Consider the following 15,712-nt stretch of genomic DNA (forward strand, 5'->3'; position numbering starts at 1 on the left):
AGGTAGCATTGGAATAGATTAGACCTCTTTATTTCCAGCAGTGTGGTGGATTAGATGTGCAGAGGAAACAAACTTCTCAGTACCAAGAACTAAAAATACTAGATAAAATGTGGAAAACATTTCTTAAAACATTTACTGAACTTTGAAATACATAAATAGAAAACCAGAGACTTTCAGAAAGCTTGATTCAACACAAATAAAGAGCATTAGAGCTACTTGACATCTGCTTGAGTCCTGGTGGTATAGAGCCTGGTTATTGGAACACATCCAGGTATAAGAGACAAAGGACAAAGCCTAGAACTCCAGCAGACAGAAGTTCACATCAGATTTCCCTGTATAAATGTGTTAGTCCTTAATGGTGTTACCAGTGTAAGAGCAAATAGAAACAAATCTATCACAGAAGCTAGATCCTTGTTTCAGTTTTAGCTTTGGGTGGAGCAGAAAAAAGAGTTTCTGAACACAAGCTCATACTCACCTTCTGTCTCTCATGCAGATTTATATTGCCTGTGAGACAAAGAAAAAAATTAATTAAAATTTGTTGTAGGTTGGTCGTGCCCCCAGTTGCCTTGCGGAGCCAAAGGCAAGCTTAATTTCTGTTCAGTATAAAGCTAAGCTTTTCTTGATCAGTGTATCCTCCATCTTGGTTGACCTAGCCTTCTCATTTACTCCAGCAGCCCAGGAATGGCAGCCTTTATTTTGCAATTGAAAGGCAAATAAATCAACCAGAAACTATGTATGAACAATTTCTCCAACTTAACATGTTAAATGCTCAGATTTTGCTGTCTTCCTTTTTAACAGTGTATCATTACAGTGTCCAGCATCCAATCAAAAATTAATAGACATGCCAAGAAGCAAGAAAATATGACTTAGTGGAATAAAAATCAGTCAGTGGGAACTGCCACAAAAATAACATGTGATGGAATTAACAGACAAGTACATTAAAACAGCTATCTTTGAGAATTTAAAGGAAAACATGAATATAGCGAATAGTAAAAACGGAAGATATTTTTAAAATCTAATGTTAACTTCTTTAGGTGATAAATATCTGAAATGAAAATTTCACTGAATGGGATAACAGCAGATTAGACACTACAGAAGAAAAGATCTTTGAACTTGCAGAAATACTAATAAAATCTATCTAAAATGAGTTGTAGAGGTGGGGAAAAAGACTGATATAAAATGAATGGAATTTCAGTGACCTGTGGTACAGTATCAGCAGGGCCAACATACATAGGCTCTGAGTCTTATAAGGAGGAATAAAAAATATTTGAAGAAATAATCCTCAGAACTTTTTCACACTTAATGAAAGTTATCAACCCATAGATCCATGAAGTCCTACAAATCCCAAGCAGGATACACAAACATACAGAAATCAAGGGACATCATTATCAAATTTCTTAAAACCAGTGGTTAAGAGAAAATCTTAAAATTAACCAGCAAAAGCAAAGAGACAAGAAAACACATAGTATACAGAGAAACACTGGAACGAATCACAGCAGATGGATTGTCAGAGATGTTGTAAGACAGAAGACAATAAAAATGACGTCTTTAAAATGCTGGAAGGGGAAAAAAACCTATCAATTTAATATTCCATAACCAGTGAAATACCCTTCAGAAATGAAGGCAAAATAAATATTATCAGAAAAACAAGCTTAAAGAATTTGTTGCCAGCAGGTTTACAGTAGTAGAAATGTTCTTCAAACAGAAAGATCATAGTAGATGGAAACATGGCTCTACCAAAGGAATGAAGAGTTCCAGAAATTTTCAGTAAATAAATATAAAACACCCTTTTCTTATATTCTTTTGAAGTTCATGTGGAATTATATCAAGATAGCATCATATTCTGGACCATAAAACATCTTAATAAACTTTAAAAGTTTGAAATCATACAGAATATATTTTAACACAATGGAATTGAATTAGAATTCAGTAACAGAAGATATCTTGACATTCCCCAAATAAGTGAAAAGTTAACAACACACTTCTAAATAGCCCATAAGTCAAAGAGGAAATCACAGACAAAATTAGAAAATCTTTTAAATTGAATAAAAATGAAAACACATAAAAATTTTATGGGGTATAGCTAAGTCTGTGTTTTTAGCTTCACAAAGTTACGTTATTAAACAAAAAAGGTCTAAGCCCAAACTCTCACCTTTAGGAAGCTAAAGACAGTAGAACAAATGAAACCCAAATTAGATGGAAGAAAAATGATAAATACAAGAGCAAAAATAAACAGAAAACATAGAGAAATCAATGAAAGCTTATACTGGTTTATCGAAAAAAAAATTTTAAAAAGGAGAACTGTAGCTGAAAGGATTAAGAAAAAAGAAATTGAATTAGCAGTATCAAGAATGAAAGAGAGGATATCAGTGCAATTGCTACATACCATAGCAGGACAATAAGGGAGCATAATGAACAGTTTTATGCCAATAAATTTGATAAAAAAGAGCACATTCTTTGAAAAACACCAGCTACTAAAACTCAAGAATAGCCTAAAGAGCCCTACATCTATTTAAGAAATTGAACTTGCAGTTTAAAACCATTCTACAATGAAAACTCAAAAGCCCAAATAGCTTCAATCATGAATATTTAAGGAAAAAATAATACTAAGTATATAAAAACTATTCCAGAAAGTAGGAGCATTTTCCCAACTCATTTTATGAGGCCAGCATTACCCTGATTCTGAAACCAGGCAACACGTTACCAGAAAACCACACTAGTAAGCATGAATGCAAACAGTACAAAATATTATCAGATAGAGTCCAGTATGTTGAATATATAGCATACCATGACTACATGGGTTTATTTCAGGAATGCAAGGTTGGATTAACATTAGAAAATCAATTAATGTATTTTACAAAATTAACAGTAAGTGAGAAAATCATAATCATCTAACTAGGTAAAGAGAAAACATTTGCCACAATCTAACATCCATTTTTAATTTTTTTAAAAACCTGATTTTTAGAAATAAAAGGCATACAGATAGGAAAGGAAGAAGAAAAAAATATCTGTTTACAGATGATATGATCTATAGAAAAATTCCTAAGAAATCTGTCAAAAACACCACTGAACGGGGCTTCCCTGGTGAGAATTTCACTTTTATTCCTTTGCACTTAAAATATCAGAAAAAGCACTGGACTAGAAATATATGTATTTGAAGTTCAGTTCTTTATTCAATATTTAGCTGTTGAGTCTCTTAACTGGACCTTCATTTTTAAAGAAGTAAGCTCTATTCTTTCTGCTCCTCATCTCAGAGAGTGAGAATTGTTTTTTTGACCCACCACATATTATTAGGGAAACATGGGCCAACTTTGAATTTATTGTGGGTACTGTAATGTACCTTATTCAGGAAACTATCAACTTGCCTGTGAAAGACAAATGCATATGGTATTGGGCTGGCCAAAAGGTTCGTTCGGTTTTTTTCTGCAAGATGGTTCTAGTAGCACTTAGTTGTCTTTAACTTCATTCAAAACAATTTTGTTAGATTGTATGTGACAGTTGTCATATCAGCGTACATTTAAAAAAAAAGACTTATCAGGACTTCCCTTGTGGCGCAGTAGTTAAGAATCCACCTGCCAATGCAGGGGACATGGGTTCGATCCCTAGCCCGGGAAGATCCCACATGCCACGGAGCAACTGAACCCATGCGCCACAACTACTGAGCCTGCACTCTAGAGCCCGCAAGCCACAACTACTGAGCCTGTGTGCCACAACTACTGAAGCCTGTGTGCCTAAAGCCCGTGCTCCGCAGCAAGAGAAGCCACCGCGATAAGAAACCCGCACACCTCAACGAAGAGTAGCCCCCTCTCGCCACAACTAGTGAAAGACTGCGTGTAGTAACGAAGACCCAACACAGCCAAAAATAAATAAATAAATTCTTAAAAAAATAAAAAAAGACATCGAAATTGGTGAATTTTTGTGTAGCCATTTTAATATTGAAGATGGAAGGAAAAAAGCAACATTTTTGGCATATTATGCTTTATTATTTCAAGAAAGGTAAAAACACAACCGAAATGCAAAAAAAGACTTGTGCAGTGGTTGGAGAAGGTGCTGTGACTGATCGAACGTGTCAGAAATGGTTTGTGAAGTTTCGTGCTGGAGATTTCTCACTGGACGGTGCTCCACGGTCGGGTAGACCAGTTGAAGTTGATAGCGATCAAATCGAGACATTAATTGAGAACAGCCAACATTATACCATGTGGGAGATAGCCGCCATACTCAAAATAATCTAAATCAAGTGTTGAAAATCATTCGCATCAGCTTGGTTATGTGAATCGCTGCGATGTTTGGGTTCCACATAAGTTAAGCGAAAAAAAACCTTCTTCACCGTATTTCCACATGCTAATCTCTACTGAACATAACGAAAATGTTCCATTTTCAAAACAAATTGTGACGGGCGATGAAAAGTGGATACTGAACAATAATGTGGAATGGAAGAGATCATGGGGCAAGCGAAATGAACCACCAACAACCACATCTAAGGCCGGTCTTCATCCAAAGAAGGTGATGTTGTGTATATGGTGGGATTGAAAGGGAGTCCTCTATTATGAACTCCTTCTGGAAAACAAAACGAGTAATTCCAACAAATACTTCTCCCAGTTAGACCAACTGAAAGCAGCAGTTGATGATCCAGAATTAGTCAGCAGAAAACTCATAATCTTCCATCAGGATAACGCAAGACCGCATGTTTCTCTGATGACCAGGCAAAAACTGTTACAGCTTGTCTGGGAAGTTCTGATTCATCCTCCATATTCACCAGACGTTGCACCTTCAGATTTCCATTTATTTAGGTCTTTACAAAATTCTCTTAATGGAAAAAATTTCTATTCCCTGGAAGACTGTAAAAGGCACCTGGAACAGTTCTTTGCTCAAAAAGATAAAAAGTTTTGGGAAGATGGAATTATGAAGTTGCCTGAAAAATGGCAAAAGGTAGTGGAACAAAAGGGTGAATACGTTGTTCAATAAAGTTCTTGGTGAAAATGAAAAATGTGTCTTTTATTTTTACTTAAAAACCGAAGGCACTTTTTTGGCCAACCCAATATTATGATATTTAATCTTGCTATGAAAAATAGAGTGGTATTCCTCGTCTTTTATCCTTTGTGAAGTTATTTAAATAACTAGTTGTGTTCAGTTTTTATCATGTGTGATTTGTTGTCTTATTTAGTGAACGGAGTTCCGTCTCGAAGTCCAAGATTGGTTTCTTCTGGGGATGACTCTGTGGATAGTCTGCTGCAGCGGTTGGTACAACATGAGGACCAAGAGCCCCTGGAGAAAAATATTGATGCTGTGATTGCATCTGCCTCTGTGCCACCTTCCTCCAGTCCAGTCCATAGCCACAGCAAGGAGCGAACCCTGGGAAAACCAGACAGCCTTCTAGTGCCTGCAGTCCCCAGTGACTCTTGCAGTAGTAGCATCTCACTCCTTTCTGAAAAGTTGCCCAGCAGCCATTCCCCCCATCATATCAAGAGAAGTGTAGTAGAAGCTATGCAGCGCCAAGCTCGGAAAATGTGCAATTATGACAAAATCTTGGCCACCAAGAAAAACCTAGACCACGTCAATAAAATTTTAAAAGCCAAAAAACTTCAAAGACAGGCCAGGACAGGGAATAACTTTGTGAAACGCAGACCAGGTCGACCTCGGAAATGTCCCCTCCAGGCTGTGGTATCAATGCAAGCATTCCAAGCTGCCCAGTTTGTCGGCCCAGAATTAAATGAAGGTGAAGAAGGAACAGCACTGCACCTTGGCCCTGATACAGTTACAGATGTCATTGAAGCTGTCGTTCAGAGTGTAAACCTGAACTCAGAACATAAAAAGGGATTGAAGAGGAAAAGTTGGCTGTTGGAAGAACAGACCAAGAAAAAGCAGAAGCCATTCCCAGAAGAAGAAGAACAAGAAAATACTAAAAGGTAATTTCTTGTTTAACATTTTGAGTAGAGGAAACTAGCTTATGCACAAATGTAACATATCTGTGCAGCTGAATTGTTCATTTAATCTAACAGCCTTTTACTATATAAGACCTGTTCTTTTCTGTTCTAAGTGTTCTTACTTATGGCTGTCCAAAATTATAAATAATTAAGAAGCAAGGGGGAATGTAACAATCTAACACAAGGCCCTTACTATACAGATGAGGAAATCAAGACCCAGAGAGATTGTGTGTTTTATCCAGTGTATAAATATGAGTGGAATTATTTTTACTATCACACTATCTTATCTCCTTTGTGCTCTAAAACTTTTCATCCCTATCGTCAAATATATTTTTTAAGTCTTTCTGCATGCTAGATTTTTTTCTTAATTAATTAATTAATTTATGGCTGCGTTGGGTCTTTGTTGCTGCGTGTGGGCTTTCTTTAGTTGCAGCAAGCAGGGGCTACTCTTTGTTGCCGTGCGCGGCTTCTCATTGTGGTGGCTTCTTGTTGCAGAGCACGGGCACTAGGCGCTCGGGCTTCAGTATTTGTGGCTCGCGGGCTCTAGAGCGCAGGCTCAGTAATTGTGGTGCACGGGCTTAGTTGCTCCGTGACCTGTGGGATCTTCCCAGACCAGGGCTCGAACCCGTGTCCCCTGCATTGGCAGGCAGATGCTTAATTACTGCGCTACCAGGGAAGCCCCTAGATTGTTTTTTAATAGTTTCTTTTTTATATTTTTACTTTTCCCCAAAAGGTGTAGGGCAGAAGTAAAAAATCACCCTCCACCCCCACCCCCGAGAAGACCATTTAATCCTTTTGTTATATATCCAACCAGATTCTTTCCCTGAAGGAATATTTGGTTTTAATTTTATGTATTTATTTATTTATTGGCCTCTCCATGTGGCATATGGGATCTTAGTTCCCTGACCAGGGATGGAACCTGTGTCCCCTGCCGTGGAAGCACAAAGTCTTAACCACTGGACCACCTCTGTTTACAGAAGTTTTTCGTAGCTGTCTATGCATACGTCTATGAAAAAATACTTTTTTTATAGAGAATATATGGGATTTAAAATTTTTTCCTGAGAATACATGGTCATAAATAAATCAGTGAAACTAGAAGTTTACTGATTCAGGAGTTAAAGTCTCTTCACATGATCTCATTTCTTATCAAATCCTATTTTCATGGGTAAGACTGTTAACAATATATTGTGTATCCTTTGATACTTTTCTTATGCATTTACAAATACGTGCATATGCAAAGCTGTTATTTTATATAAGTGGTAACATACATATTACACTTAGTTTTGTAACAACTTTTCTCTTTATATATCTTGGTGATCTTGTCATTTAGTACATATAGAATTACCTTATTGCATGTCAGGAATATATCATAATTTAATTATTCTCCTTCAAAGGGTTACATATTACTTTTTTACATAGAGGTCTTAAATCAGCTGAAATTTATTCTTGTATAAGGTATGAGTGAGTGCTATGTTTATTGCCAGTTATTTATCAAGGTTGCAGATTTGTAAGCATTTTTGTTTTATATGTAGTGTCTATAATTTATATTCCCATTGGATTTTTGTGAAGTTTTGGGGTTTTTTTGAAAGGGGAAAAAATTTAATTAAGAGATTTAAATTTTTTGAATTTTTAAATGATGGTCTTACCACTATTAATTGATCATCATTTCCCTACTTGTTTGAAATGATACCTTTATCATATAATAAATTCTTAAATATCTTTGGGTCTTAGGGTGTTCTTTTATATTTTTATATTCTCTTCCCATCAGTCTGTTTTGTTATCAATCTGTTATTTCTGTTTTAATTACTGAGGCTTTTAAAATATCTACAAAGAGAATGACTTTTGCCTTCGCTATAGTAAGAAAGTGACAATTTGAGACATCTTAACCATTCACTTTAGGAAGGGTCATGTTAAAAATGTGCCTCAGAGAAAAGGCTTTATTTCAGATAAGCCCTTCTGTTCCAGCAAGTTCTAGTAGCATTAGTCAGCAACATTAAACACTTATTTTCCACAAAATTATATTCTGGAATTTGAGGAGATGATAAAGAGAAAGATACAGTTTCCACCCTCAAGAGATTGTGTAGGCAAGGACATGGCACAGTGAGTTCCCAGAGATAGCAACAGTTTTTCACCTTTCTCGAACTGGAACCTACTGTAGCACTTGTTGTATAGCAGGAGTTTGTTCCTTTATTTCTTTATTTTATTTTTAAAATAAATTTATTTATTTATTTATTTATTTTTGGCTGTGTTGGGTCTTCGTTGCTGCACACTGTCTTTCTCCACTTGCAGCGAGCAGGGGCTACTCTTCGTTGCAGTGCACGGGCTTCTCACTGCAGTAGCTTCTCTTGTTGCGGAGCACGAGCTCCGGGCGTGCAGGCTTCAGTAGTTGTGGCACGTGGGCTCAGTAGTTGTGGCTCTCAGGCTCTAGAGCACAGCGCAGTATTTGTGGCACACGGGCTTAGTTGCTCCGCAGCATGTGGGATCTTCCCGGACCAGGGCTCGAACCCATGTCACCTGCATTGGCAGGCGGATTCTTTTTTTTTTTAAAATTAATTTATTTATTTATTTTTGGCTGTGTTGGGTCTTCGTTTCTGTGCGAGGGCTTTCTCTAGTTGTGGCGAGCGGGGGCCACTCTTCATCGCGGTGCGCAGGCCTCTCATTATCGCGGCCTCTCTTGTTGCGGAGCACAGGCTCCAGTCGCGCAGGCTCAGCAATTGTGGCTCATGGGCCTAGTTGCTCCGTGGCATGTGGGATCTTCCCAGACCAGGGCTCGAACCCGTGTCCCCTGCATTGGCAGGCAGATTCTCAACCACTGCGCCACCAGGGAAGCCCGGCAGGCGGATTCTTAACCACTGCACCACCAGGGAAGTCCCTCTTCATTTATTTCTAAATTAGGTATTTATTGCAAAATTATTTCATGTGCTGAGGGTAAATACAATTGTAAGCAAATATAGAAATATTCCCTATCCTCATGGTTCTTATATTCTAACTACTATTATGAAGAATTATTTAGGTTTATGAGCTTATATTAGAGGTAATTGACTCAGTTTTTTTGTGGAAGTAATGACTAAGGTAAAATCTGAAGAACAGACTTTATTTGTTATTTAGAGGAGCAACGCCAGAGCATACATTTTAGACTGGTAAGTATGAAAAGGCATGGCCGGTTCAGGGAAATGAAAGAAACGTTTTGCGGCCAAAACACATTAGTTAGAGTAGTATGGTGTCAAATGAGTCTAGAGAAGAGGTGGTAGGGACCAGATCTTGCAGAGGTCCTTGTACACCATGTTAAAGAGTTTGATCACTATTCATTGATTAATAACAAACCAGAATGCAAAAGAACATTGTAATGATTATGAGCTGGGTTCTAGACTCAGAAAAACCTGGGTTCAAATCCTGGATCTAAAAGGAAAAAAAAATTTTTTAAACTCATGTAAAAAAATAAAATTACAATTAAAATATTAAAAATATTTAGAAGTGAGTAAATACTGTGCTACATATTGAAATTTGTGGGATGTATCTAAAGAGGTACCTAGAGGGAGATTCATAGCCATTAATGCTTATATTATTTTCAAGAATGCTGAAAATTTATGAATGAAGATATTACCAAACAAAACTTGTGTCTGGTTGCCGGTACACAGTAAAGCCAAACTAATGACACCAGGTTGTGGTGAGGGAAAGTGCAGCATTTATTACAGGATGCCAAGCAAGGAGTTCAGGACAGGTAATGCTTAAAAAGCCCAAATTCCCTGATGGGTTTTAGGAAAACATTTTTATTTTTAAAATTAATCTTTAGTGGAGTATAGTTCTCTACAATGTTGTGTTAGTTTCTGCTGTACAGCAAAGTGAATCAGTTATACGTATACATATATCCCCTCTTTTTTGGATTTCCTTCCCATTTAGATCACCACAGAGCATTGAGTAGAGTTCCCTGAGCTATATACAGTAGGTTCTCATTAGTTATCTATTTTATACATGATATTGAATAGTGTATATATGTCAATCCCAATCTCCCAATTCATCCCACCTCCCTCCTTTCGCTCTTGGTATCCATTCGTTTGTTCTCTACATCTTTGTCTCTATTTCTGCTTTGCAAATAAGATCGTCTGTACCATTTTTCTGGACTCCACATATATGCATTAATATACGATATTTGTTTTTCTCTTTCTGAGTTACTTCACTCTTTATGACAGTCTCTAGGTCCATCCACTTCTCTACAAATGACCCAGTTTTGTTTCTTTTTATGGCTGAGTAATATTCCATTGTATATATGTACCACATCTTCTTTATCCATTCTTCTGTTGATGGACATTTAGGTTGCTTCCATATCCTGGCTATTGTAATAGTGCTGCAATGAACATTGGGGTGCATGTGTCTTTTTCAGTTATGGTTGCTGGGTCATATGATAGTTCTATATATACTTTTTTAAGGAACCTCTATACTGTTCTCCATAGTGGCTGTATCAATTTACATTCCCAACAGTGCAAGAGGGTTCCCTTTTCTCCACACCCTCTCCAGCATTTATTGTTTGTAGATTTTTTGATGATGGCCATTCTGACCAGTGTGAGGTGATACCTCATTGTAGTTTTGATTTGCATTTCTCTAATAATTAGTGATGTTGAGCATTGTTTCATGTGTTTGTTGGCCATCTGTGTGTCTTCTTTGGAGAAATGTCTATTTAGGTCTTCTGCCCATTTTTTGATTGGGTTGTTTGTTTTTCTCATATTGAGCTGCATGAGCTGTTTGTATAATTTGGAGGTTAATCCTTTGTCACCTGCTTCATTTGCAAATATTTTCTCCCATTCTTACAGTTGTCTTTTTGTCTTGTTAATGGCTTCCTTTGCTGTGCAAAAACTTTTAAGTTTAGTTAGGTCCCTTTTGTTTATTATTGTTTTTATTTTCATTACTCTAGGAAGTGGGTCTAAAAAGATCTTACTGTAATTTATTTCAAAGACTGTTCTGCCTATGTTTTCCTCTAAGAGTTTTATAGTGTCTGCCTTACATTCAGGTCTTTAATCCATTTTGAGTTTATTTTTGTGTATGGTGTTAGGGAGTGTTCTGATTTCATTCTTTTACATGTAGCTGTCCAGTTTTCCCAGCACCACTTATTGAAGAGGCTGTCTTTTCTCCATTGTATATTCTTGCCTCCTTTGTCATACATTAGTTGACCATAAGTGCATGGGTTTATCTCTGGGCTTAGGAAAACATTTTTAAAGGCAAGGTGAGGGAGGGGCGTCCCAGGTATATGATCAGCTCATGCACAAATCTCTGATTGGTTGATGGTGAGGTAACAGGGTGGTGTCACAGAGGTTAAGATTATCAATCCTTAGGTGCCAGCAGGTCTGTGATGCTTATGATTATTAAGTAATTTCTTCCATTTGGTTTTAGCATCTGTAAAACAACTTCAGGAAATGTGCATCAGATACTATTATCTAGGTACTTCAGAGAGGAACTAAAGCAGAGGATATAGGGGAGGGGTCTGTCCTGGGAATACCCCATAGGGTCCTCCTTGGTTACAAAGAGTCCAATTAAGAAATTCTAAAAACGATGGGAGGTCTCTGGTGGCGCAGTGGTTAAGAATCCGCCTGCCAATGAAAGGAACAAGGGTTTGAGCCCTGGTCCGGGAAGATTCCACATGCCGCGTAGCAACTAAGCCCGCGAGCGACAACTACTGAAGCCCGCGCGCCTAGAACCCGTGCTCCACAACAAGAGAAGCTACCGCAATGAGCAGCCTGCACAATGCAACGAAGCGTAACCCCCCCCCCCCGCCGCAACTAGGGAAAGCCTGTGTGCAGCAACGAAGACCCATTGCAGCCAAAAATTTTAAATAAATTTATTTAAAAAAGAAAAGAAATTAGAAAAATGAGAATAAGCCCCAAAATGTAAAGGACAGAGATAAAACATATACGTTAAATTAACAAAATAAAGCTAAGGTACAGTAGAGAGAAACACTGAAGACCAAAGTTAGTAATACTAATGATAACGAATAAAATATACAAACTTCTGGTAAGGTTGATCAATAAAGGAAGAGAAAGGGAATAATAAAATTAGGAACTAAAAAGGAAATTAGCTATATATGAGAGATTAAAATGTGACTACTATAAGAACTTTATGCCCAACAAATTATAAAACTCAGTTGAAATGTATGTGCTGTATTCCTAGGAAAAATACCTACTCGGAAAGAAATACCCTTTGTGCTTCTGTAATGTAAGTTGAATCTACAACGTCTTGCCACACGAAAGGACCAGGACCAGGTTTAAAAGAGAGTTCTATCTCTCTTTAAAAAGATCATTTCAGTCTCATTAAAACTCTTCAGAGAATATGAAGGGAGTTTGAAGAGGAATACACATACAGAAAGTATATAACTAGAAGTAACCAGTTTTAAAAAAAAATTTTTAATAAATTTTTTAATTTATTTTTGGCAGCGTTGGGTCTTCGTTGCTGCGCATGGCCTTTCTCTCGTGGTGGGTGTGCGGGCTTCTCATTGTGGTGGCTTCACTTGTTGCGGAGCACAGGCTTAGTTGCTCCGCAGCATGTGGGATCTTCCTGGGCCAGGGCTTGAACCCATGTCCCCTGTATTGGCAGGCAGATTCTCAACCACTGTGCCACCAGGGAAGCCCTAAAAAAATTTTTTATAAAGTTAACACCGGTGTAGATACAGAACAGGTATAGAACATATAGAACATATAGAACATTGGTAGCATCCCATGTTCTTTCCCAGTCATACACCACTTCCTTGCCAGTAGCTATAATCAATCTCCTGACTTTTACCTTTTTTCATACCATTTAAGTATTCAATGTAGACAATATAGTTTAGTTTATCCTTCCTGAACTTCACTGAAATGGAATTATACAAGACATATGCTTTTGTGCCTCACCTTTTTTGCTCAACATATAAATGTAAAACCATCTCTGATGTTGCATGTTGCTGTAGTTACCTCCTTTTTGTTATTTTATAGTTATCCATTGTTTGTATGTAATAGTTTTTCTTTTTTTTTAATTTTTTTGAAGTATAGTTGATTTACGATGTGTTAATTTCTGCTGTACAGCAAAGTGACTCAGTTATACATATATATATTCTTTTTCATATTCTTTTCTATTTATGATTTATTACAGGATATTGAATATAGTTCCCTGTGCTGTACAGTAGGACCTTGTTTATCCATCCTGTATATACTAGTTTGCACTTGCTAATCCCAAACTCCCAATCCTTTCCTTCCCCACCTCTCCTCCCCCTTGGCAACCACAAGTCTGTTCTCTATGTCTGTGAGTCTGTTTCTGTTTTGTAGATAGGTTCATTTGTGTCGTATTTTAGATTCCACATGTAAGTGATATCATATGGTATTTGTCTTTCTCTTTCTGACTTACTTTGATGAGTATGATAATCTCTAGATCCATCCATGTTGATGCAGATACAGAGTTTTTCTGTTTTACTGTTGGGTTATTTTCATTTTGACACTATTACCCAAAAATGCTGCTCTTAACATTCCTCTAATGTTCACTGGTGGATATGGACACTAATTCCTCTAGGGTATATACCTAGGAATGGAATCACTGAATGAAACAATGGATTTGCCCCAAGACTTAATTTTAAGCTATGGTATATTGAGCTAGCATGGAACCGAATATAGAATTGGATAAGAGAAACGGATCCATACATGCAAGCTTGCTATATGATGGAGGTGACACTACATATCAATAAGGAAATAAAATTATATTCAATAAATGTGGTGCCCCAGAAGTTGATATTGCATAGGAATGGGAAGGAAATTGGATTCTGTCTTAATCCATGTATAAAAATCAGTTCCCAGTTGGTTAAATAAATACATAAGTGTAAAAAGCAAACCTTCAAACGTTTAAAGGCTAATACAGAAGGAAGAAAACTTTATGACCTTGTTTCTCAGAGTTCATAAACAAGATATCAAAAGCAGTAAGCATACAGGTAAAGACTGATATACTGTATTATTATTAAAACTAAGAATTTCCGTTTATCAAACATCATCCCAATAAATGTATGAAGACTTGCTACAAACTGAGAGAAGAAATTTATAAGACATAATTTATACATTTTTGGTATCCAGAGTATGTAACCAAAGAAGTATTTCAAAACAACCCAGTATGATCCAGCAATTACCTTTTACATAGCTTAGGAAAACTCCAGCCCAATGATCACCAGAAAGCATTTTTTGGAAAGGTAGTAGCAAGATTGATTATAATATATAGAAACTGGAAATATCCCAGATTAACAGGAAAAGGAATAAGTATATTGTAGTTTTTTGTACAATGGAATATGATATGGTAATAAAAATTAATGAATTATAACTGACATGTAATGATAATGAATGAGCCTTAGAGACTAGATTAAGTGAAAGAAACAAGACCCTAAAAATGATATACTAACTGATTTTGTTTTTATAAAGCAAAAAAAAAAGCCACAAAAAATAAACAATGTATTGTGTTAATGTAGATAAATATATCATAAAGCCATATTTTATTTTATTTATTTATTATTTATTTTTTTTGGCTGCGCCACGTGGCTTGCAAGATCTTAGCTCCCTGACCAGGGATTGAACCCGGGCCATGGCAGTGGAAGCACTGAGTCCTAACCACTGGACTGCCAGGGAATTCCCATAAAACCATATTTTAAAATACCTTACCTCTTCTTCTTTCTCTTTTCTTTCCTGAAGAATTCAATCTTAAAGCCATTTGGTAGGTATCTGTATGGGATGTGGAAACCATGGTGACCCTAAGCTGGGTGTTGGAGGCTTAATGAGGTAAAGGGTTGGATTATGGGGCGAGGGAGAGGGAATGTTAACCCAGCCTACGGTGTCAGAGCCCGAGTGGGATAAGAAGGATGCTCTTGTAATGAGGGTGCACAGTGTGGGGTATTAGGGACCAGCAAGGTTAGGAAGTGTCCATCTCAGATCTCCTTAATAGGAATTTTAAAAATTCTATGAGTAGGCATTTGCATTTCCTTTATAAGCCCCCAAGGTGATTCTGATATATATGGTCTATAGACAGAACTTGGAGAAACATGGCACTTGAAGAGTTTATATATGTAGAATATATACATACACATATAAGCAGGAAAGCAGAAAACATTTTTGATTGTAGGAGGAAGAAACATAAGGTAAGGCACAGAAAAAATGAATTTGGCTATAAGGAGAATGGGAAAAAAAATAATAAAATATGAAACCAATCCATCCATCTCATAACCAAGTAAGATTTATCCCAGTTATACAAAACTTGTTCAACATTTGAAAATCAGTTAATGTAATCTATCACATTAAGAGGCTAAAGAAGAAATATCACATGGACATATCAGTAAGTGCAGAAAATTTTTTGACAAAAATCTAACACATGTTCATGATAAAAAGCTAGCAATCTAGGAATAAAAAGAAACTACCTCAACCTAATAAAAGCTATATGTAAAAAACCCACAGCTGACAACTTCAGTGGTGAAAGACAGAGGTTTTCCACTATTATCAGAAACTAGGAAAGGATGCCCACTTCTGCCGCTTCAGTTCAATTTTGTACTGAAATTCCTAACCAGAGCAGTTAGGCAAGAAAAAGAAAAGCCTGTGTTTATGGGGTGGAAGACTTAAGATATCAGTACTACCCAAAGTGATCTACAGCTTCAGTATCCCTATTAAAATCCCAGTGATGTTTTCTGTGAAATAGAAGAATCCATCCTAAAATTCATGAGGAATCTCAAGGGATTCCAAATAGCCAAAACAATCTTGAAGAAAAAGAACAAAATTGGAGGACTAACACTTCTATATTTTTTTCTT

General features: G+C 36.8%; 1 protein-coding gene across 14 annotated transcripts in view; it reads left to right on the forward strand.

The window, feature by feature from the left end:
- ASH1L (ASH1 like histone lysine methyltransferase) overlaps nt 1–15,712 on the forward strand; it is a 210,161-nt gene that overhangs the window by 82,325 nt on the left and 112,124 nt on the right. For all 14 annotated transcript variants that reach the window (XR_014262016.1, XR_014262017.1, XM_082456185.1 and 11 more), the window contains one exon: nt 5,165–5,906. Coding sequence is in view for 12 of the 14 variants with exons in the window: in XM_082456185.1 (XP_082312311.1) it covers nt 5,165–5,906 (742 nt within the window). In the remaining 2 variants the exon portion in view is untranslated. The remainder of the gene's footprint in view (nt 1–5,164; nt 5,907–15,712) is intronic.

Source organism: Balaenoptera physalus (assembly GCF_965194825.1).
Source record: "Balaenoptera physalus genome assembly, chromosome: 1".
NCBI classification, from domain to species: Eukaryota; Metazoa; Chordata; class Mammalia; order Artiodactyla; family Balaenopteridae; genus Balaenoptera; species Balaenoptera physalus.